This window comes from Canis lupus, chromosome 13 (assembly GCF_048164855.1).
Source record: "Canis lupus baileyi chromosome 13, mCanLup2.hap1, whole genome shotgun sequence".
In the NCBI taxonomy this organism is placed as follows: domain Eukaryota; kingdom Metazoa; phylum Chordata; class Mammalia; order Carnivora; family Canidae; genus Canis; species Canis lupus.
The window spans coordinates 18,607,939-18,633,859 of NC_132850.1; the positions used below are offsets into that span (position 1 = coordinate 18,607,939).

Genomic DNA, 25,921 nt, shown 5'->3' on the forward strand with positions numbered 1-25,921 from the left:
TCTCAGATGACCATCATAGTTGCCCAAGTCTGTACCCTAACTGCTTCCTTATAAGTCAAGCCCTAGTTGAGAGCTGGCTGTACAAGGGGAAAGATCACTTGTCCCCAGGGCTCCGGATGTGTCTGAGGCTTTATGGTCCTCATACTACTGCTCAGCCTAATGAGCCTTGGGATTTCCCTAGACTGCTGTTGTCTGAATCTCAGGTCTTGCCGAAAAGCTGAACTCAGACCTGCAGGCTCTGGAACAGTCAGACCTATTGCATAACACAGCTCACCCCTTTTACTTACTTTGGATTGATTAATTTGGCACTTGATATGCTGACACTTTTCCATGTGTCAGTCTGTACCTGAGAAAAAGGATTGCCACTGCTTTCTGTCTCACCACGACCCTGAAGTAGGCAAGGCTGAACGATTACATACCAGTTACCACTGGAAGCTATAGAAGCAGAAACTCTCCCTTCAAGGCGTTTCAGAGCCATCATACGACACCTGAGTCTCTTGATGATGCCTCAAGCATCTTATCTAATCGGTGTCTATGTATGGATCTTATACAGAAAACACAGCTGCTGTCATTAGTAATTGAATATTTTTATAAATTGTTGCTGTCAAAGTATAATTTTTTGAATGTTATAAACAAATTTCTCAAATAGATGAAAATGTCATAAATTGTATTTAACTCTTTAATTATTTAAATTTAATTTATAATGTTATAAATATTATTTATTATAATATAAAAATTATATTTAACTCCCTAGTAATGTTCCAGGGGTGCCTGGGTGGCTCAGTCAGTTAAGCATTTGCCTTCTCTTCAGATCATTATCCCAGGGTCCTGGGGACAAGTCCTGGGATGGAGCCCCACATTGGGCTCTCTGCTCAGTGGAGAGTCTGCTTCTCCCTCTTCCCCCTTCCCCTCCCCCTGCTCACATGCTCTCTCTCTGTCTCTCAAATAAATAAATAAAATCTTTTAAAAACATAAAAGAATTCTTTTTTTAAATGTGGTTTCATATAGAATATAAAAAAAAACATTGAAATAAACTTTCTAAGTGATATGTGAACTGGTTAATGTCCTAAAGGGCAGTACAGCATTAACCTTTGGGATTACCTTTTCTACCATGGTTAAAAAAATAATAATAACACAATTTAGCCATTTTTTATTACAGCTATCTTCCCATCATTCAAAACTGTGAGAAATAAATATGTTTATATGCCACCCAATCTATGATACTTTTGTTCTATCAACCCAAAAAGAATAAGTCAGTAACTAAAGTCTATTTCCTCACCAGCCTAGAGAAAAATAAGAGTCGATACTTGACAATATCTTTGCAAACAAGCAGCTCAACAGATCAGCAATACATATATATTTTATAAATGCCTATAGTCACACACATCCCTTTTTATATTTCTTAAAGGATGAAAATAAAGATGCCTTAACATAGTCTAAAGGTAGCCAAATGCCCTATCAAACTGTTAGCTGGCAACTATTTGACGATATATAAAAAGAGGAAGCAAATTAAAATTGTGCTTCATAATCAATGTTGTTGATTGTTGTTGTTGTCCTATTTTATTAAGTGTTGTCTAGGTATCCAAAGATTTTTCATTAATTATTGCTTTAGTGTCAGTCCAAAGTCTTAAAGTTAACAAAGAATATTGCAAATTATGTATTAGATAACATTCCAGAGAAACACAATTACTATTGATAACAAAAACATTTATTAGAAATAAAATTCAATTTGGTTGAACACATAATTTTACATTTTTAAGAATGCTAGACATGTAAAAGTAATGCTAGCTCATCTGATCAGGGAAATGAGTAGATGAAGTATATTCAATTCAGATTAAGCAGTTTCTCTATGTGAAAACAAAGTGGCCTCACAAAAAACAAAATGCACATCTGTGTTATATCCTAATCTGTTATAAAATGATGAAGACAAACACAGCTCTTTTAAACCAAACTAGCCAAACCAATCTGATTTGTTCAAAGAATCATTCTGAATACCTGAACTTGGATTCTTGCATACAAATGATCCTAAGCTAGCAGTTTCTGTTAGAAGTTGTTCATTTCTTTCCTCTTCAAAGGCTATCAGATTTAAATTACTAGAAATTCCATTTCTTTCTTCCCCAGAGATTCTTTCTCTTGTTTAAAATTTATGAAAGCACTTATTATTCTTTTTAACCTACTAGAATTACAGCTCCATTAAATTGAAGAAACTTGAAAAGCTGATATATGGACTTCTTCTGGGAATAAGAAAATATTTAGTACTCATACAAGGAGGACAAAATATTTTATCATTTACAGATACACGGAGAACTTTTAGCTATAGTTAACAAATCCAGCCATAGGTGAAAAGCAAATATGGACACACTTAACATGTAAAAACTCCTAAAAAAAAAAGAATATGTATTTTCATTCAACAAGTATTCTGAGTTGCAAATATATGCTAAACATTGTGCTAATAACTGAAGTGATTATGATTCTTTTTTTTCCTTTGGCTTCTTCGCTTGAATATTTTGTTTTCTTTTTTTTAATAATAAATTTATTTTTTATTGGTGTTCAATTTGCCAACATACAGAATAGCACCCAGTGCTCATCCCGTCAAGTGCCCCCCTCAGTGCCCGTCACCCATTCACCCTCAACCCCCATCCTCCTCCCCTTCCACCACCCCTAGGTCGTTTCCCAGAGTTAGGAGTCTTCCATGTTCTGTCTCCCTTTCTGATATTTCCTACCCATTTCTTCTCCCTTCCCTTCTATTCCCTTTCACTATTATTTATATTCCGCAAATGAATGAGACCATATAATGTTTGTCCTCCGATTGACTTATTTCACTCAGCATAATACCCTCCAGTTCCATCCACGTTAGAGCAAATGGAGTGATTATGATTCTAAACAGGCTAGAAGAGACTATCCTTCACAGAGTAAGCATTCTAATATGGAAGACAAGGTACAAAATAATTGTAGATTTTGATAACTACCATAAACAAATAAAGCAATGTGATAAAGAGCAAGTAAGAGGTGCCAGATTTAGATAGCACGGTGACTGTGATACAGTGAACAAGGGAGGAGTATGAGAGGAGTTTGAACAGGTAGCCAAAAGTCAGAATCTACAGAGTCCTGTAGGTCATGGGAAGGAGTTTTGGCTTTATTCTAAAAAGAGTGGAAAAAATTTGAAAGAATTTCTTTAAAGTAACTGAAATTATTTCATAAATGTTTTTAGAATATCACTCTAGAAGGATCAGATAGGGGAAAATGGGAGACCAGGTAAATGGCTGCCTTCCAGAAAAGAACCAATAATAGTTACACTAGGATATATTGGCAATGGAAATAGGCCATAAATGGATAGATTCAGTGTTTTTAAGAGATAAGACATTTTAAAACATGGATTAATGTGAAAGCAGTAAAAGCAAAGAGAAATGGACAAATTAAGTTTTTTTAGAAGTAGAAATGACCGGAATTGCCTTAATTACTAGTAACGGAAAACTAAATTGTTTAGACTTACTTCCCACAGGATAAAGAAATTTGATAAAATGTATCGAAATATAAGAAGATAGAAAAGAACAACAGCAGTGGTTTTTGGTGATTCAGAACCCAGAGAGATAAACACTAAAACACCAAACCTTCTTCTCCTCTGAGAGTGTTCCCAATTGTGGCGAATTTTGGGATGCATTTCAGAGGTTTTGCAGAAAGAAGCTAAGACCCAGAATCTTCCCTAGATGGGGAGCCTTATAGGAAATACTCTTCATCTTAAGATGGGACACAAAGAGTTACATCTTTAGGATAAGTGGAAAACAGAACTCCTGGTTATTGACTCCCAAAAAAACAAAGACACCAATCAAAAAGATTATGCACTCTAAGTTTATTGGAGCATTATTTGCAATAGCCAAGAAATGGAAGCAACCTAAGTGTCCACTGGACTAATGGATAAGGAAGATGTGGTATGTATTCATGTATATATAATGTGTGTGTATGTGTATAATGGAATATTAATCATAAAAAGAACAAGATATTGCCATTTGCAACAACATAGATGGACCTAGAGAGCATTATGCTAAGAAAAATAAGTCAGACTGAGAAAGACACATACCATATGATTTCATTCATATGTGGAATCTCCAAGGCAAAACAAATGAATAAACAAAAAGAATCAGATATATAAATACAGAGAACAAAGTGATGGCTGAGACATAGGAGGGAAATAGGGAGATGGGCAAAATGCGTGAAGGGGAGGAGGAGACACAGGCTTCCAGTTGTGGAATGAATAAGTCAGGGGAATAGAAGGCGCAGCATAGGAAATATCTTCAATGCTCTGTGACAGCTCTGTATGGTGACAGATGGTAGCTACTCTGGTGGTGATCACAGCCTAACATGGAGACTTGTCAAACCACTCTGCATTACGCCTGAAAATAATGTCACATTGCGTGTCAACTACACCCAAATAAAGACAATTTTAAAAATAAAAATGAAACAGAACTAAGTGTGCTTCCGAACCCAATTTAAAAGACTTTTAAAGGAAGTGAGGAAGTGAGTAAGGTTGCCTTGATAATGTGTATGATGGGCCAGGGAGGAGAGAAAGATCTTTAAGAAGCTTGGACCCCAGAGAGGCCCTGACAAGGGTAGGAGCCTAGTGTGTGTGTGTATAGAGATGAAAACCCAGACCTTGCCTTTGCTTAACAATAGCCCCAACAACAGGTCCTCGGGTGCCTGGCAGACACAAACCCAAAGTCTCCGGGAAGTAAGGTGTTTTCCTCCTAGGCCTTAGAGAATCCCCACATATAACTTTTCAAGGGCAGTGAGCGGACAGAGACAAAATTAACTGTAGGACTTTTCTATTGGCAACGTAACATAACAAATTCCCACAAATTGGTAGCTTAAACAAATTTATCATGTTCTGAAGGTCAGCGTTTTGACAAGACGTCTCTGGGCTAAAAATCAAGGTGTAGGCAGGGATACATTCCCTCCTGTAGGCTCTAGGCGACGATCTCTGTCCTTCCTTCCTTAGGTTGTAAAGGGTTCCCACTTTTCCTGGCCTGCAGCTCCCTTCTTCCACCTTCCAAGGCCGCAAGGCCGAGTGAAGTCCTTCTCATACCACCACCTGTCAATTCCCGCAGGCAGGGGCCTACCTGGAGAACTGAGGACACCCCCTACTCCTTAATCCTAATCGCATCTGCAAAATCCTTCTCGCCACATGACGCAGCAGGTTGACAGGGCTGAATATGCTGTTCTGAGGGTTTCGGCCATGAACAGCTTTGGAGACCCTCATGTTGCCTACCTCAATATATAATGAAACGAGGTGCTGTACTCGAAAGCCAATGCCTCACTCAGACAGAAGAAATAGACCACTCAGGGGTCACACGCAGGGCTTAGCACACCTATCTATAGAAGAATCCCCAGAGATAGATTTTTTAAGTAATTATGCCTAAAGAAGGAAAACACAAAATTTGCCTGTTATCACAGTTAAGAAGGGCATATTTTCCATCTTCTCCACATTACTTCTATTTATCATGAGATAAATATCCTTCACAGGTATTGTTCCTGCTGCTACAATCCTAGAAGGCAGTTTCCCTCCTGTTCCCACAACATTCAAGATGTAATTCCTTGCCATCTGGTTTTCACCATAACTGCTCAGAAATCCACTTTCTGTCTAATGTTGCTTCTGGAAAGGTGATCTATTTTTCTCTTGTTCCTTTTCAGCTATTATTGATTTTTGAAGATTTATTCGTTTATTTTAGACAGAGAAAGAACATACACATACACACATACCTGTGAGCGGGGGTAGGGGGGAGGGAGACGCTGAGAGAATCTCAAGCAGACCCCCTGCTGACCATGGAGCCTGCCATGGGGCTCCCCCCCAGGACCCAGATCATGACCTGAGCTGAAGCCAGGAGTCCAACACTTAAACTGAGCCACACAGGAGCCCCTGAGCCCCTATTTTTGTCCTTAGTTTCCATTGTTTATAATTTGCATGGTGCAAAATTTTAATTTTATACTGTTAGAATGTGTTGGGCTTCCTCTTTGAGGTTACATATTTTTGTGTTTGACTAAATCCATAGGTATTATCTCTTTAAATATCACCGGACTCTTCCTTTCTTCACAATTGCCAATTAAACTATTAGACTTCCACATTTAACTTTTCTTCCATTTTTCTTTTTTTGTCTATTCAAATGCATTAATATACAAAGTCTTCTGATGTAGTTGCTAGTTAACTTATTTTCCTGTGTACTCTCCCATCTACTATTGAACCAGTCCATTGAATTTATAATTTTCATTATTACAGGTATTTATGGGTAGTTATATTTTCTCCAAAAAATCATTCCATATCCATTAAGCAGTGTGTTGCCACATCTATGTGGTACTGGTGGATGAGGTGTTACACTATAGAGAAGTTTAAATCAGTTGCTGTGATGGAAGATGCTCTCAGTACCTTCACCAGGAAAAGTTAGCAAGAAAACTGATGTCTAGTCTTTTAAAAAATAAGTTAAGATTCTTACCTCTCTCTGCTTTGTTAGGGTTCGGAGGGATGGATGTTAAAAAAAAAATGCTGACCCTAACTGTTATGGAGAAGAAATCCCTGCTGGCTGCTAACTCCAGTGGTGAAGAACAGTAGCTTCCCCCAAACGGCAAAAGAGGGAATGTGTCAGCAAAAAATGAGTCTAAATACCACAGAAAACAAATCTATATGCCAAATATTACTGTCCACTAAGGCATATTAAACTTCCAGTGAATTTCCAATTTGTGAAATAGAAGGGACGAGGTCTTTGCAAACTTGATCCTAATAAAAGCGTTCTCATCACAATAGAAAGTTCCCTGCCATGTTGTACACAAAATTTGGAATCTTTCTTCAAATTACAATGGGAACATATTTCCATTTGGGATAGTACAAAAGCCAATAGGTGGCAACCTGCGATGTGCCTACCACAGATGGCATTAAGATAGAAAGAACTGATTCTAGACAAAATTATTATTAGTGAAATGCATCTTGGCTCCTGTTCACTCTACCTTTTGTACCTCAATTCCCAATCGCCATATACGTATTGTGGTTCTGCTCTCTAAAACTGACCGTTGATGCACAGAGATCCCCACATTACGTGATAATGACCTATAAGTGCTTTATATTTCAAATATTTTTTTTGCTAAAATGCAAAATAAGAATGGGCATTTTGTTACTGTCTTACTATGCCTGCCTCCAGAAATTCCCTAAAAAGTCATTCACATTGTGAGACCTTAAACAAATATGCAGGAAACATACAAGAGAATATATTTTTGTAATGGATTATATGGGCTCCTTACACTCACCAAAAAAGAATACCTCTCTAAGAAAAATACATGCACACACTAAAGTTTAGAAGAACGCTGGAAATATTGGTAAGAATCTTAGGAGAACTCATCATGCTTGAACAGTTCAAAGCTAATACAGTTAGGGGTTCCTGGGGGGCTCAGCCGACTGAGCCTCTGCCTTTGACTCAGGTCATGATTGTAGGCCCCTGACAGGATCCTAGCTCAGTGAGGAGCCTGCTTCTCCCTCTCCCTGTGCTCTCTCTCTCTCTCAATATCTATGCTCTCCCTGCCTATGCTCGCTCTCTCTCAAATATCTTTTAAAAAAAATTTAAGCTAATTAAATTAGACCACAGATTGTGAAGAAAACCAAAAATATGCCAAAATGGATTTACTTCATGCATTAAGAACAAAGATGTTATAGTCTTTAAATTGTCTAGTTTTAATTTCTCACAGCCAGAAATTTTTTTCTACATCTCTCTGGGGACTGTATATGTGGCTGTCTTCTTTCCCGAGAGGAACTTTGGTTTACTGAATAAAGGACAATTCATAATTAGCTTTGAGTTCAGGAGACACAGCCACATAGTCGTTTCACACAACTACTTATTTGTCCTAGTTACTCCCCTGAAGGCACCAAAGCGCAGAAGGCCAAGGTAGATGCTGGCCTGAGAGACCAGCCTGCTCAAAGGACTACTGAAGTGAGGAGTGACTTTTTTTAATACACGAGGGATCGATCTCTGGAAATACATACCAAAAAAACCTGAAGAACAGAGTTCCTTCCAGCACTTCATTTCTAGTTTAAACATTTTATACAGGTGTTATTTGAAACCTTTCTTCCAAATTAAAAATTGGAAAAAAAAAAAAACCTTCTAATATCCCGCATGCATCTTCTCTGGGCATCTCCCCTAACAAGATTCTGGTGGGCCCTGGGCAGTTAATTGTACAAAAGGGGTTTTGTTTTTCAGTGAAAGTCCTGGAATCAACACTTTTGAGACTGAGTCTGAGACTGAGAAGAAAGGACAAAGCTGACCCATTCCTCCCAGGCAGAGCTCTCAGGTATGCAGAAATTACATCATATCCTCATCCTTTTTTTTTCTCTCTAGAGAAATAATCCTAATTTTAATTTTATGTTGTTGTTCTTGATGAAAGATCTGGAGGACAAAATCCAAATAGTTTCAATTCCTGGAAAAATTGTGGTGTTACTGTTGTAGGTATAGATGAATCTGTTTTCTAAAACATTAAATTTTTCTAGCTTTTTCACAACTCCAAGTAAGTAACTGTATGCTTTTTTGAAAATAAGGGTCCAGTTATGACTATGACCCCATAGAATATAAGTTACCCAGCACCCCCCTTAAAGTAAGTAAAAATAAGGAAAAAGAGAAAGGAAAGAATTCAGAAGACATGGGCAAAAAGCGAAAGAGAGAAGGAAAGGAGGAAAAAAACAACAGATACCTCAGGTTGGGAGAAGAGCATGCCATTTGGTGGAAGGGCAACTGTTCTTTGCTTATTGGGCATAGAACTCAAAGGAGCACAGGTAAACTAAGTAGATAAAGGTCAGATCATAAGGACCTTGTCTGTTCTGCTTTGTTGTTAGGATTTGGTCTCATGGTGATGCCTCCATTGCAGCGCAGCTTACAGCCTCAATGAACATGTCTAGATCAGGATCTTCTTCTGAGTCAGTAAGGGAATTCATTCTTCTGGGTTTTCCCTGCAGCAAGGAGATTCAAGTTGTTGTTCTCAATCACCTATCCTGACTCTCATGGGAAATGGAGCTATTATTGGTGCTGTGTGTTGGGACCAGCATCTCCACACCCCCATGTAGATCCTGCTGGGGAATTTTGCATTCCTGGAGATCTGGTATGTCAATCTCACTGTTGCAAACACACTGATCAACTTCCTTTCAGACTTCCTTTCTTTTCCATGGGCTCCACTGAGTGCTTCTTTCTCTCAGCAATGGCCTTTGATTGCTACTCTGCCATCTGCCATCCTCTGTATTATGCCACAATTATGTCTGGACAACGTTGTTTCAACTTAGTGATCTCTTGTTGGGCCTGTGGCTTTCTCTGCTATCTGGTACCTGTTATCCTCATCTCCCAACTGCCTTTCTGTGGTCCTAATGCAATTGATCATTTTGTATTTGACTCAGGCCCATTGCTGACCCTTTCATGTGCTCCTGTCCCTATGTCCAAGCTCATCAGCTGTACCCTAAGCTCCCTCAACATCCTCCTTAGCTTCTTTTTCATCCTCATCTCCTGTGCCCTGGTTCTACTTGCTGTGCTTCGGTTGCCCTCAGCATCCATTAGGCATAAGGCTTTTTCAGTGTGTGGGTCCCATTTGTCAATGGTGTTGCTATTCTACAGGACCATTATGGTGATGCATGAGAGCCCTGGATCCCACCACTCTGCCCTGATGCCAAAGATCATGACCTTGTTCTATGCAATGATAACTCCATTCTTCAACCTTTTGATTTACAGTCTCAGGAATAAGGAGATGAAAATGCTCTCTGGAAAGTCCTGGAAAAGTTTAAAATTTCTTTGAAAGTCTTCCACAGCAGAAGTGTGGAATAACCTAGTTTGGTGTGACATGGGTGAAATGGCCACTCTTTTTACTTTGACTCATTTGTGTAGCCATTCATTTGAAAAATAGCCATGGAAAGCCTCCTTCATTTTAGACACTTCGCTTGGTACTGGATTATGAAGATAATTATGAAGATAATTCAGACATAATCTCTTCCCTCAAGTAATCTAGTAGGGGAGGAGGGCAGGTAAGAAAATAATCATTATAAAATGCAATAAGTTTCTTATTGTACATAAAATACTTGTACATAAAATATATGTACAAGTTGTCACAAATACACAAAGAAAGACTTAATTTTGCATGAGGTTTTGTGCTGGTAGAAGTTAGCATTAGGGAAAACTAGTCAATGCAATACTAGACATATGTGTTCTGTGGTGGGGAGAGGGAAAGCCCTGTATTTCTGCTCAACTTTTAGCCAGATTTCTTTGTCAATCATATTTTGATATCTTTGTAAGGATATGAGCCTTTAATCAAAAGATCTAGATAAGGGGGCACCTGGTTGGTTCAGTTGGTTAAGCATCTGCCTTCAGCTCAGGTCATGATCCCAGGGTCCTAGGATGGAGCCCTGCCTCAGGCTCTCTGCTCAGCAAGGAGCCTGCTTCTCCTCTTCCTCTGCCTGTCACTCTGCCTACTTGTTCTCTCTCTCTCTCTCTCTCTCCAATAAATAAATGTAATCTTAAGAAGAAAATATCAGGATAGGGACTGAATTCTTCCATTAATCAACCATGTGAATTTGGCAAGTCACTTAATATCAGCTAAAATTAGGATGGTAATTCCTACCCCAGAGAGCAATTAGTGTGTGGTTTTAATGAGATAATGGATATAAAAGTTGTAAAACAATTCTTAGTACATAGAAAGCATGCAATAAATGTTAGTTGAATATGAATATTGATGAATTCTGTGCTTTCATGTTCCTATCATAATCCAAAAAAATCTCAGACTCCCCCATAAAAGTCATTCCCATTACTTTTGGCAAAGCCCTTTTACAACAGATCTCCTCAGATTTTCTGGGGACATAGAGTAGGTTACATTTATTCCATTTATGCACCTAAATACCCTGTGATTAGTTTTGCTTCGGTTTGATTTAGTTTTGTTGTATGCACAAATTCAATTTCCAGATCTTCAACTTACATATGCACATTTTCCTAAATCTCCTGTGCCTAAAAACTCATTATGTAGTAGAAGCTTCATATAGTCTTATTTACACATCTTTCACAATCAATCACTCCTCCCATTTTAAATATAAAGCTTGCTTTTCATCTATTCTGATCTTAATATTTTACATCGCTCAAATATATATGCTTTAGTTAGGGAATTAAATGAATAATTTGAAATACTAATCTCTCCGCTGGGAAAGGGAGTGAATTTAACTGTCAGATAATAAATCCTTTTATTAATCGGTGGTTTACAACTTGTTTCCAACACAATTAAAGAGGAATGACTTATATGGGGTTGTCCCAAAAGAAGAGCTGAGCCAAAGACTTGGGTGTAGGTCGTATATTGGGAAGTAGTTTCAAGGAGCAGGAATGAGGAATGAGAAGAACCTACAGGAATCAATGAGGAATTGATTCTACTAGAACATCTGAGAATTGTCTATCTGAATGGCACAAAGCTAAGGCATTTATCAACTAACCATGGTTGCATGTTAACTCCTTATGTTTCCAAAAATCCATTAGCTGGTATGTCAAGTCAGCAGCTGTGACTTCAGAAAAGGCCCTGGGAAGAAAGCAAAACAACACTTGGGCATGGTCTGAGATGGAAGGGATGCCATCAGACTGATTCTGAGTTCGCAAGGGACTTCCCACTATCTATACAGCTAAAATCAAAGGTGGATCAGGAAGCTCAAAAACATTCAGCACAGAAGCTACTTAATTTACTTGTTAGCAGATAATTAGAATTAATGTTGTAGTCAACAGACAGCATGTGGTAATGATAAGAACCAGACAGATTAAATTCAAATCCCGGCTCCATCTACCTGCATGACTTCATGTATGCCTCCATTGCCTCATATTTAAAGAGATAACAATAATAGAACTTTCTTTGTAGTGCCGGGGTAAGGATGAAGTGAATTAATCTGCTTCTCAGGGAGCCTAACAAAAAGTGAACACTCAAATATCTTCATCATTATGCTCTTTCAGGGTTTTGTCCACAGGGAACTTGTTCTCAGTACAGGCCTTAATGTAGAAGTCAATTTTCTGTCCAAAAGAAAATTCCCAATTTCTAGAATGTAGCTGAAAACACAGGCATTGGAACAGGGTTAACTAGTCAAAACAATATACACTCAGATTAGAGACTGATAGAGTATGGAGTACACCAATAATATAGACATTCCAGAATTATGAAGCAGAAATGTTAGTGTATTGAAGAAAAGCAGGCTTTCTTAGCAATACGACTGACAAAGACCATCTTAACATAAGTTATGAGCAAATGCACATGCAAATGATGAGTCACTCATACAAAAGAATGTCCTTATGGGCATGCAGAAAATCACTAGTATAGTCAGCACATTGTAAAAACATTTTTTAAAAAAATACATCCCAGAATAAAACAGATGATTTTGATATTTTAACAGGCACGTATTTCATGAGAAGGAACTAGAACTTGATATTGGATTTCTACTTTCAATAGTTTATTGTACAATACCTATAGTTTACTGAGTATATTATATCTAAGATCATACACATTTGTTATTTTAATATGTAGGTTGGCCTTTCACAGATAATATATTCTCTGTCTTCCTCAAATTCCTAATTAATCTCTCCACTTCAAGTATTGCTATTCATCACTGATTCTCAACTGGGAGTATATATCAAAATCAATAGAAACTTTTTGCAAGTTATACTTGCCCTGAACCCTGTCCCTAGAGATTCTAATTTAGAAGATGAATGATGGATCTTGGGAAGCCTGGATGGCTCAGTTTTTGAGCATCTGCCTTCAGCTCAGGGAGTGATCCTGGGGTCCTGGGATCAAATCCTGCATCAGGCCCCCCTCAGGGAGCCTGCTTCTCCCTCTGCCTGTGTCTCTGTCTCTCTCTTAGTGTCTATCATGAATAAATAAATAAAATCTTTAAAAACAAAACAAAAAAGAAGATGAATGATAGGCAAGTCAATTTTGTAAAAGAATCTCTATGGATGAGTTTTGGATTTTCTTCCTTGTAGGCATTATGGCCACACTCAGGATAGCATTTGCAAAATGCTGCATAATCACTGTTGAACTATCTTTAGCAAATAACAAATTTACATATCATCTGGTCATAGAGTCTTAAGAATGGAAAGAAACTTCTAGATCATCCCATTCAACTATACATCTAATGCTTCACCCAACAATTGATTTTCTGACATATTGAACACCATCCTCGCCCCAGGGGTGAAAAAGTTATTTGATTTCTGTCCAGGAAAAAAATTCTGGTTATTTATGTGTGGTGATGGTGATGGATGTTAACTGGACCTATTGTGGAGATCATGTTGCAACATGTATAAATATTGAATCATTATTTTGTACACGAGAATCTAACATAATGTTATATGTCAATTACATCTCAATAAAAATTTTAAAATGTCTTTAAAAGTTTCAGGGATCTGTGGACAATAAAATAGATATGCTTATAAAATATATTAACAGGTCAAGGCTAAAAATAAACTTACCTGAACATAATCTCTTCATTTACTAACAATGCACAATTATAATCAAATTTGTCTAAATGGCTATTATTTGTTTCTCTTCCTTTCATCTTAAGTCTTCTCATCAATAATATTATAGAATACCCAGACAACAATATGGGAATTTGGGAAGATTTAATCAAGGCAAAGCATATTGGAGGATGAAGAAAAGGAACTAATTGCAGTAGGTATGGGGAGAGAGCTTATTAATATTTAAACTAGTCTTCTAGCCATTTAGTGTTTTAGGAACTCAGAATAGATGCGGAATGCCAGCCCGGGGTGATAGATCCTGAAAACATTTTTTAGAGTGACATTCAGGAAGCAATTTGGAATTTGATAGGTCTCTAACCTGCCTATTTCTCTTTCATTGTCTGGTGGAATGTATTTAAAAAACAACAGCAACAAAACAAAACAAGACCCATCTATATGCTGCATACAAGAGACTCATCTCTGGCCTGAAGATGCAAAAAGACTGAAAGTGAAGTAATGAAAAATATTTGCCATCCAAACAAAAGTGGAAAAAAAAAAGCTGGGGTAGCAATACTTACATCAGATAAAATAGACTTTAAAGCAAAGACTGTAACAAGAGACAAAGAAAGATATTAAACAATGATAAAGGGATCAACCTAACAAAAAGATATAATAATCAGAAATATCTATGCACACAACAGTGGGACACTTAAATACATAAAATAAATATTAATATATATAAGGAGAGAAACTGATGGCAATACAATAATTGTAGGAGACTTTAGCACTCTACTTACATTAATGCTGAGTGAAGTAAGTCAATCAGAGAAGGACAAACATTACATGGTCTGACTCATACGGGGAATATAAGAAATAGTGAAAGGGATTATAGGGGAAAGGAGGGGAACTGAGTGGAAAAAATCAGAGAGGGAGACAAAGCATGAGAGACTCCTAACTCTGGGAAAGGAACAACGGGTAGTGGAAGGGGAGGTGGGCGGGGGGGACAGGGTGACTGGGTGACGGGCACTGAGGGGGGCACTGGACAGGATGAGCACTGGGTGTTATACTATATGTTGGCAAATCGAACTCCAATAAAAAATATACATATAAAAAATGGACAGATCATTCAGACACAAAGCAAATAAGGAAACAATGTCTTTGAATGTCAATGGAAAATGCTCCATCATCATCTTAGGTAACATAAATTCCCACTCTTGTTTCTGTTTTCTGAAGCCTCTCTTCCAGGGGCTTCTATCCTTCTGCTTTCATCCATTTCTATCTCCCCTTATGCCTACTGCACAGCTCTCAAAAGGGTTTGGGGCCACTCCTACACTGATTTCTTGAGCCTCCTTTTGCTTTCACTGGTATACAGCCACTCATATTTTCAAAGAAAGGGTACTTACAAAGTAAATTTTATAAACCCTAGTATAACTCAAAGGTTTTATTCTACTTTCACACCTGATTGATGGTTTTATTCTGTATAGAATTCTAGGTCAAGGGATGCCTGGGTGGCTTAGTGTTTGAGTGTCTACCTTTGGCTCAGGAGGATATCCTGGAGTCTTGGGGTCCAGTCCCACATTGGGCTCCCTGTGGGGAGCCTGCTTCTCCCTCTGCCTCTGTCTCTCTCTCTGTATGTCTCTCATGAATAAATAAATAAAATCTTTTTAAAAATAAAGAAAAAGAATTCTAGGCCGAAAATAATTTTTCTACTGTATAGAAGGGCCCAGTGTTGTTATTGAATACTCTAATGCATTTGGATTTTGTATACTTTCTGTGACCTGTATTTTTTTCTGTCTCCCTCAAATATTTTATAATCTTCTCAATCTCTAGGGTGATAAAATTGCATAAAAATGTGCCTTAGTTATTGTTTTCTCATCACCAGAGTGGGCACTCAGTACACCTTTTGTATCTGGAGATTTTAACCTTGCTATAGGTTTTCTTTTCATTGTGTCTTTTAAATTCTCCCCTCTGTCTTCTCTGTTCTCCTGGAACAAATATGAGTTGAATGTTTTAACTCTTGACTTGATTTTTCATACTTTTTCCTATTTTTCATTTCTTCATTTTTTAAAAAATTCTGCTTTCCTGAAGATTTTTTGACTCTTTCAACCCTCTATTGATTTGTCTTGATTTTATTCATTATTCTTTCTTTTATTTAGTTCCCCAAAATAATTATTTTATTTTTCTAAAAATATCATGTTCTCATCTCAGGATTGCCCTCTATTGATTTGACTTAATTTTACTTATTACTCTTTTTATTTAGTTTCCAAAACACTTTTTATTGGTTTTTTAAGTATCATGTTCTCATTTCAGTATTGCAAATATTCTCTCTGGTCAATACGGAGATATCAGTGGTTTTCAAAGTGAGATTTTTTTCTGCTTTATCTAGGATTCCACCAAATCCCCTTTGGCCTTCCTAAAGTCTCACTTTTTATTTTAACTGTCTTATGTGTATTAAAGAGTTCAGCTTGCTTCTCCCTCTGCCTGTGTCTCTGCCTCTCTCTCTCTCTCTGTGACTATCAAAATAAATAAAAGTTAAAAAAAAATTAAAAAAAAAAAAAGGGATCCCTGGGTGGCGCAGCGGTTTGGCGCCTGCCTTTGGCCCGGGGCACGATCCTGGAGACCCGGGATCGAATCCCACGTCGGGCTCCCAGTGCATGGAGCCTGCTTCTCCCTCTGCCTGTGTCTCTGCCTCTCTCTCTCTCTCTGTGACTATCATAAATAAATAAAAGTTAAAAAAAATTAAAAAAAAAAAAAAGAGTTCAGCACCAAAACCTTGCCCAAAAGATCTGGATCGATAGACCAGGGCTTACTAATCAGTAGGCTTCTGGTCAGGGTTCTTGCAGAGAGGCAGCCTTTCTATTTGTGATCTCCAAAGGCAGAACATGAAAGACTTTTCTCTAACATAATTTAATTTCTTAATGCAAAGATGTCAATATTTTCTTTGTGAAGAGTATGCCTGTGTGAGCACCTGGGAGTGAGGGGAGATTAGAGAAAATGGGAGACTGAACAATTCCTTCTTCTTCATCTTCCTATTACTAGTCCTAAACCCCACCATCTTCCTTATGTGGTGTCCTGGCATCTCAAAGACATCAAGGATCCTGTGAGATAAATCTGTCTATTTCTCTTCAGAATCTACTCTAGTATTAGCCTTTTCTAGTAGACAAATCAGTGATTACACCTTTGTCTTCTCTTTTCAAATACTTGTTGGAATCTTTTATCTGCAGAATCTAACTTCTGTCTTCTTGTCTTTGTTACTGTGAATCTAAACTTGTTCCCCCTTTGTTTTTATTGTCTTATTTAGACCTTAGGGGGAAGAGGGAAAACTAATGGAGCCCACAAATTTAATTACAAGTCCAGTGTACTTATTTTTTTAAATAGGTATTAATAAAAAGGATAGAATGATCCCTTTTTGCCAAAGAAAGGTAATATGAAAATAATAAGGAAATCCAACAAAATATCAGTAGAGATCATGTATGGAAGGCCTGAATGCAGAGAAACCATTTTAAACAGTTTTCAAAAGTCTCCCTCAGCAGCTACTGTCAACATTATAGTATCCACTCCCAGTGAAAAACAGAAACTGGTAAATGTAATATTTCAGTGGGGTCACCATGAATAATGTCATGTCTCTGCTACTAAGGAAAAAAGAACAATAGACATTGGGGTAAGAATGAGCAGACTCTGTTAAGAATATCTATTGTGCCTCCAGCTACGGACCATATACAAGGAGTGGAAAAGAAGATACATTATTTATATCCTTAATAAATTGTAGAAAAGACATAAAATCCACTAACAGAAAGAAAACAGAAAAAAAATAATAAGTGTTAGATACTATTTTATGAACTATATGGAGATATGATTAAGGCACACAAAAAATAAATGTCGGATGAAAATAATAAGGACAGAATTATTGAAAGATATGAGTCATACAACAAGATCTAAAATTTCCTCAAGGGGTACCTGGGTGGCTCAGTCATGTTCTTGGGGTCCTGGAATCGAGTCCCACATTAGGATCCCCACAGGGAGCCTGCCTCTCCCTCTGGCTGTGTCTCTGGCTCTTTCTCTGTGTCTCTCATGAATAATAAATGAATAAATAAATAAATAAATAAATAAAAAGTAAATAAGTAAATAAATAAATAAATAAAACATTTTCTCAAAATGATATTGCCTTTTCAGAGGTACCGAGGCTACTCAGTTATTCTCTGACCTAAGACCAAATGGAAAAGAGAATCCATTTAGTCCTTTTTAAAAATTGAAAATAAAGTTTAACCAAAAATGTATAATACAAGAACATCTCCTTGGCTTAGTTCAAATGTGAATTCATTTTAGTTTCTTTAATGAATCTATTCCGTGTGTTGCAAAAATAAATAAGGATAACTTTCAGCAAAAATAATATACTACTGGGAGAATAGAAAGTATTCCATTTTCCCAATATGTTCATTAAAAAATTGCTCCACACCAAATATATAAAATGTTCCCTTTTTCCCTATTGTACAAAAAACATTCTTTGGACAGTTTGTGAATTTACACTAACCTCTTAATTGTATATAGTGTAAATTTCTATGTAATCATTTCTGTATTTGTTATTCTGTATCTCCATTACCTCTTTATGAATCCATATGCCCTACCATATTATGTGATATTTTTGGGGAAAGACTAGGAAAGAAAAATGGGAAAAAAGAAGAAAAGAGGGAAAGGACAAGAGAGGAAGAGAAAGAAGAAAGAGAGGATGGCAGGGAGACAAGGAGGCAGTTTCTGGGGAGTTACACTTCTGTTTTTAACATAAATGGTCTGATTCCTCAGAGATATATTTCTCTTATAACCTCATTCTAAATCATTCATTATAGCTTAAGAAAGCATAATTTGAATTGAAGGGATCTAAAGCAATTAAATGAGACACTGAGTGGACGTGTTTACTCTCCTACTCTAAAAGTGAGAAAAGATTAGATCTTGACAGTATGGAAAGGTCTATGTTTAGTCCACCTCAAAAAATAAAATGAAAATAGACTCACGTTATTGCCTGTTAAGTGAAAAGTACAAGATAGCTAAATTTTAGGAACTATTTCTTAAAATCATTAATAAGTTTCAGACCACACTAAAGGTATCAGCTCACTCTATGATTTTGCAATTCTGATGAGCTATCCCTCCTACTTTTCCTTCAAGGAAACCATGTGACTCCATATCTGTTTCATGGCATTCTTTACATCCTCATTCCTCAGAGTATAGATGAGCGGGTTCAGCATTGGGGTGATGGTAGTATAGAACACAGACACAGCCTTATCCAGGGGGAAAGTGGTGGATGGTCGGAGGTAAATAAAGAAACAAGGGACAAAGAAGAACATTACTACAGTGAAATGAGACCCGCAGGTAGAAAGAGCCTTGCGCCGGCTCTCTGAAGACCTCTTGCGAAGACTAAAGAGAATGACAGTGTAGGAGGCCAGAAGAATGAGGAAGCACCCTAGAGCAATGAGACCACTGTTGACAATCACCAACATATTTACCAGGGTTGTATCAGCACAGGCAAGTTTTAGGACTGGGTGGACATCACAGAGGTAGTGGTCAATGACCTGATTATGGCAGAAAGGCAGCTGAAAGGTCAGGAGGGTCTGAACAAAGGAATGACCCAGCGCTCCCAGCCAGGACAGTGATGCCAGCATGATACAAGCATTGGCACTCATGATGGTCGTATAACGGAGAGGCTGGCAGATGGCAGCATAACGGTCAAAAGCCATAACAGTCAAGACAAAAATCTCAGCACAACCAAAAAAGTGGAAGGTAAACATCTGAGTTACACAGCCCCAGTAGGAAATGGTCTTTTTCTCAGAAACAAAGTCTGCAATCATCTTGGGTGCTGTGGCTGAGGAATAGGCAATGTCCACAAAGGACAGGTTACTGAGGAAGAAATACATGGGTGTGTGGAGCCGGGGATCAGAGAAGACCGTAAGTAGAATGAGCAGGTTTCCCACCATGATCACGATGTAGAAGAAGAGGAACAAGGCAAAGAACATCAGCTGCATTCCAGGATCCTGGGAGAGGCCTAGGAATATAAACTCAGTGACATTGTTAGCCACTTCCATGGGGACCCAGGTGATACTGGTTGGATGGCTCTGGTTCTCTGCAAGAATAAATAAATATCGTAAGCCACTGTAAGCACGGTGGGCAGGAGCAGTCTCATGGAAATACTTAAGGGATGCTAAATATAGTAGAGGAAGCTTTTTGCATCTCTTGTACACAGTTAATGGATGTTTTTCTCACCATTAATTATCTTACCACATCATTGACTCACATTGGATTTTCTGTTACACTTTAACTATCATTCTTTTCTCAAGGGTTAAATGTGGGTAAGAATAGTACACACCATTTAAGTGGTATAAGGATCACCTGTGAAGCACTATGCACATGTCACACTATAAGTGAATATATCATTATCATCACCCATCTTCATGACTGGAGAACATGCTGAATGGAAGAAGGGAGAAGTCTGGGAAGGAGTCATCCTAGGACACCAAAATCCTTGCTATGTTCATCTCCTAATTTCCATGTATATGTATTTCCATGTGCTTCATGTTTAGAAAAAGTCTTTTGCACTATTGGTGGGAATGTGAACTGGTGCAGCCACTCTCAAAAATTGTGTGGAGGTTCCTCAAGGAGTTAAAAAAGAACTGTCCTATGACCCAGCAATTGCACTGCTAGGGATTTACCCCAAAGATACAGATGCAGTGAAACGCTGGGACACGTGCATCCCGATGCAATGTCCACAATAGCCACACTGTGGAAGGAGCCTCGGTGTCCATCAACAGATGATGGATAGAGAAGATGTGGTCTATGTATACAGTGGAATATTCCTCAGCCATTAGAAACGACTAATACCCACCATTAGCTTCAACGTGGATGGAACTGGAGGGTATTATCCTGAGTGAAGTAAGTCAATCAGAGAAGGACAATCATTATATGGTCTCATTCATTTGGGGGAATATACAAAATAGTTAAAGGGAATAAAGGGGAAAGGTGAGAAAATGAGTGAAAATATCGGTGAGGGCGACAGACCATGAGAGACTCCTAACTCTGGGAAATGAACAAGGGGTAGTGGAAAGGGAGGTGGGGGGGGTTGGGGTGACTGCGTGACGGGTACTGAGGGGGCACTTGACAGGAGGAGCACTGGGTTGCTATATGTTGGAAAATTCAAATGCAATAATTTTTTTTAAAAAAAAGTATCGAGTGCTGACACCCACATTCTCAAATATGTTCTTGGGCTAGAGTAGTACCAGAAGATAGTCCAGATTTTTGAAAGGCTCACTTTAGGGGTTCCGGCAAGGATACCCAAAGATATTTGGGCAGCTGCTATATTCTTCCTGAATAGTAACAATCTCAACTTTATCTGGGGTCTCCTCGGGAGCCTTTAAAATTAATCCAAGTCTAAGACCCAAGATCTTCTACTATCTTCTCTGGGAGAAAGAGCACAGGACTTAAAGATAGAACAATAAGCCTGACTCAACAGCTCTGACTCTTACAGGCTGTGTCATCCTAACACAAGTTTCCTCACTTCTGTTAACTTCAGAGTCCTCCCCTGGGAAAGAATAATGCCCCCATGTAATGATCAAATTAATTAATGGACATAAAAGCAACAAGTTACCAGTCAATCTAAGTCATAATCATTTCAGTGAAAGAACTTCAGAAGCATCACTATCAAACGTCTGAACACTGTGGGCCAGGGCCTGTATGGGATGGATCATTTCCACAGGTCTGTCCAGGTTCTTTAGGTCAAATTCGGTCTCTCGGATAACACCAAAGAACATATACTAGTGATACTGGTGTTAAAGAAATAAGATTGCTCCCTTATTTGACTCCATAAGCCCCACTAAATTATTTCAAATAAAACAAATAGCAAGACTGAAACTCCCTGAAATCCTCAGGGAAACAGATTCAGTCTTAGTTTCCTCTGTGAACAACATGCAAGGAGAGGAGAGCAAATACTCTGGATCTCTTTCCTAACAGGAAGTTGCATCCCACGGAAAACTCTTTGTGCCATAGCATCCTTGACATCAATATTCCTCACAGAGACATTATGACACGTGTACACGTTTTCATGTCTCTGGTTATTTGACATCATTTTATTACCTGTCAATCCTTTGAACTTTTACCTATAGAAACACTTAAAGTCCCAATTTATCCTGTTCCTCTGATTGTCCACAACTGAAGAAATAACTTGCTATTTATGGAACTAAGAGATAAGGAATAATACATTGAGTAGGTAAAGTCTTGAAAAATTCTGCACATGTATAGATGTAACACAACACAGACTATTTAAGGTACCATCTCTATCATCTTCTACATTTCACACAGCACCAATATTTATTTATTCTTTCAACTGATAAATATATTTTTAAAGATTTTATTTATGTATTCATGAGAGACAGAGAGAGAGAGAGAGAGAGGCAGAGACACAGGCAGAAGGAGAAGCAGGATCCCTGCTGGGAGCCCTACGTGGGACCTGATCACGGGACCCCAGGATCACGGCCTGGGCTAAAGGTGGAATTAAACCGCTGAGCTCCCCGGGCTGCCCACAACTGTAAATATTTGTGGAGCACATTCTCTGCGTCTGGTATTGTGCTGTGAACATAAAAAGATAGATCAAACCCGATACCTGTCACAAAGCCATTTATTTAGAGAAATATCTTGAAGAGACGTTCTCAAATCCTCTTTAGACTGGGCCATAACTTATACAAAATCCTACACTTATATAAATGAAAAGCTCCTTCGTGATCACCTGACTTCCTTCCACTCACCTAACCACTGGTGAAAGTAGTGCACAGAGAAAACTGAATTACCTAGGCTGCACTGTTCGTGTAAAGCTAGAACTAAATTCCAATGGAAATAATAGTGATACACACTTTAAACTACAGTAAACTATTTCCTAAATTACTTATAATTATTAGAACAGATGTTGTTAAGTGGATGAAGACTTTAAACATTCCATTTTTATCCCTGAATATGATTTGAATCAATGAAAGTTGCCCTCACCTGTCTCCCTGGTCGTTAACTGATCATTACAGATGGGAAACTTACTCTGGCCATCTTCTGGAGTGTGGTCCCACGACATGGATTTGGGCAACTGGAGATCTTCCTGGATTAATAAAGCTTTCTGGGATGGAACTGGGATCTCTAGTTAGATATTCACACTAAAAGACCAAAATCTGTATAGTGATGCTTCTCTTATGCGTGTGTTGCATTTCACAGAAAGATTACACCTGGAGCCTGAGAAGGGGTCCTACATTACTTGTTCTCTCTCTCTGTCTCTCTCTCTCTTTATCAGGATTCTATGACCTTATAGCTATGCCTCGGCTTCTGATCTGGATTGCAAGGCTCTATTTCTATATTCCTGATGCCAAGAGAAACTGTCAGCAATGTGTATGCATCATCCCAGCCCGAGGGAATGGCTAGCTAGGTGATTAGGTAGCGATCTGGAGAGGATTGTGAAACAAAGAAAGTGCAAGTATAATTCCCACCTGGTAACCCCTTTTAAAACTTTATTGAAGGCTACTTGGTAAATTACTAGTTAAAAATATGCAGGCCATTTTTAGAGCTTTACATTATTTACTCAAAGTTGGTATAAAGGAAGGTAGTTGATGCTCAGTATCACTATATTGGACCACTAGCCCAAGAAATTAAAATTTCATTTTTAATTGCTGAAACTCAAGTACACAAGAAAATGTTTTAAATTAGTGGCACAGTAAACATACTGCCTTGTCCTATTACCTACTGAATGAATTTCTAAGGATTTAGCTTAAGAGGGCTTGAGAAGAATCAAGGATTAAACCTCTGTGACCTTTTAGTTTTGTTGACTGTTTCTTTTGCTGTGCAGAAGCTTTTTATCCTGAGTAAGTCCCAATAATTCATTTTTCCTTTCGTTTCCCTTGCCTTCATAGATGTATCTTGCAAGAAGTTGCTGTGGCCAAGTTCAAAAAGGGAGTTCCCTGTGTTCTTCTCTAGGATTTTGATAGATTCTTGTATCACATTTAGATCTTTCATCCATTTTGAATGTATCTTTGTGTCTGGTGTAAGAGAATGGTCTAGTTTCATTCTTCTGCATGTGGCTGTCCAATTTCCTGAAACCAGTTATTGAAGAGACTGTCCTTTTTCCAGTGGATACTCTTTCCCACTTTGTCAAATATTATTTGATCATAGAGTTGAGGGCCCATTTCTGGGTTCTGTATTCTTTTTTTTTTTTTTATGATAGTCACACACAGAGAGAGAGGCAGAGACACAGGCAGAGGGAGAAGCAGGCTCCATGCACCGGGAGCCCGATGTGGGATTCGATCCCGGGCCTCCAGGATCGCGCCCCGGGCCAAAGGCAGGCGCTAAACCGCTGCGCCACCCAGGGATCCCTGGGTTCTGTATTCTGTTCCATTGATCTGTGTGTCTGTTTTTGTGCTAGTACCACACTGTCTTGTTGATCACAGCTTTGTACTAAAAGACAACCTACAAAATAGGAGAAGATATTTGTAAGCAATATATCAGATAATGGGCTAGTATCCAAGATCTATAAAGAACTGATCAAACTCAACACCCAAGAAACAAACAATCCAATCATGAAATAGGCAAAAAGACATAAACAGAAATCTCACCAAAGAAGACATACACATGGCCAACAAGCACAAAAGAAAATGCTCCACATCACTTGCCATCAGGGAAATACAAATCAAAACCACAATGAGATCCCACCTCACACCAGTGAGAATGGGGAAAATTAACAAGGCAGGAAACCACAAATGTTGGAGAGGATGTGGAGGAGGAGGAACCCTCTTGCACTGTTGGTGGGAATGTGACCTGGTGCAGCCACTCTGGAAAACTGTGTGGAGGTTCCTCAAAGAGTTAAAAATAGATCTGTCCTATGACCCAGCAATTGCACTGCTGAGGCTTTACCCCAAAGATACAGATGCAGTGAAATACCGGGACCCCTGCACCCCGATGTTTATAGCAGCAATGTCCACAATAGCCACACTGTGGAAGGAGCCTCGGTGTCCATCCACTGATGACTGGATAATGAAGATGTGGTCTATGTATACAGTGGAATATTACTCAGCCATCAGAAAGGATGAATACTCACCATTTACTTTGACGTGGATGGAACTGGAGGGTAGGGTGCTAAGTTTAGTAAGTCAATTGGAGAAGGACAATCATCAGATGGTCTCACTCATACAGAGAATATAAAAAATAGTGAAAGGGATTATAGGGGAAAGGAGAGAAAATGGGTGGTAAAATTAGAGAAGGTGACAAAGCATGAGAGACTCCTACTTTGGGAAATGAACAAGGTGTAGTGGAAGGAGGGGTGGGCGGGGGGATGGGGTGACTGGGTGATGGGCACTGAGGGGGACATTTGATGGGATAAGCAATGGATGTTACACTATATGTTGGCAAATCAAACTCCAATAAAAAATATACATATATACACAAAAAATAAAAACCCTCTGTGAGTTACTATAACATTTGTTACTGAAATACATCATGAACTTTCAGGTCAGGCCTAAAGTTCTTTGTGTTTCAGTGACACAACCACAATGATAAATACAGTAACTCAAATAGCATTCATCCCATTTAGGCAAAAAGGATTATCATGTTGCATCACAGAAGTGCCTTTTATTGTTGTTCGCAATAGTTATTGTTTGACTCTCTAGGTTAAAAATAAAGGGGCTGCCTAGACAAGGAATGGCCAACTGTGAAAGTGTGGTTTTTCCTGAATTCTCCACTCAAATTCTTTTTGAGATGAAAAACTGTCAGTGCCTCTTTCTCTCTCTTCATTAGCTTTCTGTTCTTTCCTTCCTCCCTCCCTTCCTTTCCTCTTTCCTAAGTTCCTTTTTTCATTTCCTTCTTTCTTTTATTCAAAAACACATTTAGTCAGAGAAAGACAAATGTGTAATTTCATTAATATGTGGAATCTAAAGAAGCTGAACTTGTAGAAACAGAGAGTAGAATGGTGGTTATTAAGGGAGATGGGTGGGGAAACTCAGGAGGTGTTGTGAAGGGGTGCAAACCTGCAACCAGGAGATGATTAAGTTCTGAGGACCTAACGCATAGCCTAGTGATTTTAGTCAATGATTACTTCAAAACTGCTAACAGACTAGATCTTAAATGTTCTCACCACAAAAAAAGAAATGATAATTCCATGATATGATAGAAGTGTTAGCCAAAGTTATGGTGGTAATCACGGTGCAATACATAAGTGCCAATTTAACATCTTTTACACCTTGAACTTACACATTGTTATGTGTTAATTACTTCACAATTTGGAAAAGAAAAAGAAAGAAAGAAAAGAAAGAAAGAAAGAAGAAAGAAGAAAAGAAAGAAAGAAAGAAAGAAAGAAAGAAAGAAAGAAAGAAAGAAAGAAAGATTGCTAAAGCAGTTATTCTTGGCTGGGCACTGTGCCAGATCCTCCAGATACAAAGGCCATCCAA

At 38.3% G+C, this 25,921-nt stretch overlaps 1 protein-coding gene and 1 pseudogene across 1 annotated transcript; one reads left to right on the top strand and one right to left on the bottom strand.

Moving 5' to 3' along the window:
- LOC140602707 (olfactory receptor 11H12-like) overlaps positions 1–10,026 on the top strand; it is a 36,141-nt pseudogene extending 26,115 nt beyond the window's left edge.
- Positions 10,027–18,616: 8,590 nt separating this feature from the next.
- Positions 18,617–19,546, bottom strand: LOC140603238 (olfactory receptor 4S2-like). The gene has a single exon (XM_072773869.1). It carries the CDS (start codon positions 19,544–19,546, stop codon positions 18,617–18,619), a length of 930 nt encoding a protein of 309 aa, XP_072629970.1.
- Between the last annotated feature and the right edge of the window lie 6,375 nt (positions 19,547–25,921).

What these genes read in the sequence shown, in the direction of transcription:
- LOC140603238 (XM_072773869.1), bottom strand. Translation starts at nt 19,546, where the DNA reads ATGGAAGTGGCTAACAATGTCACTGAGTTTATATTCCTAGGCCTCTCC.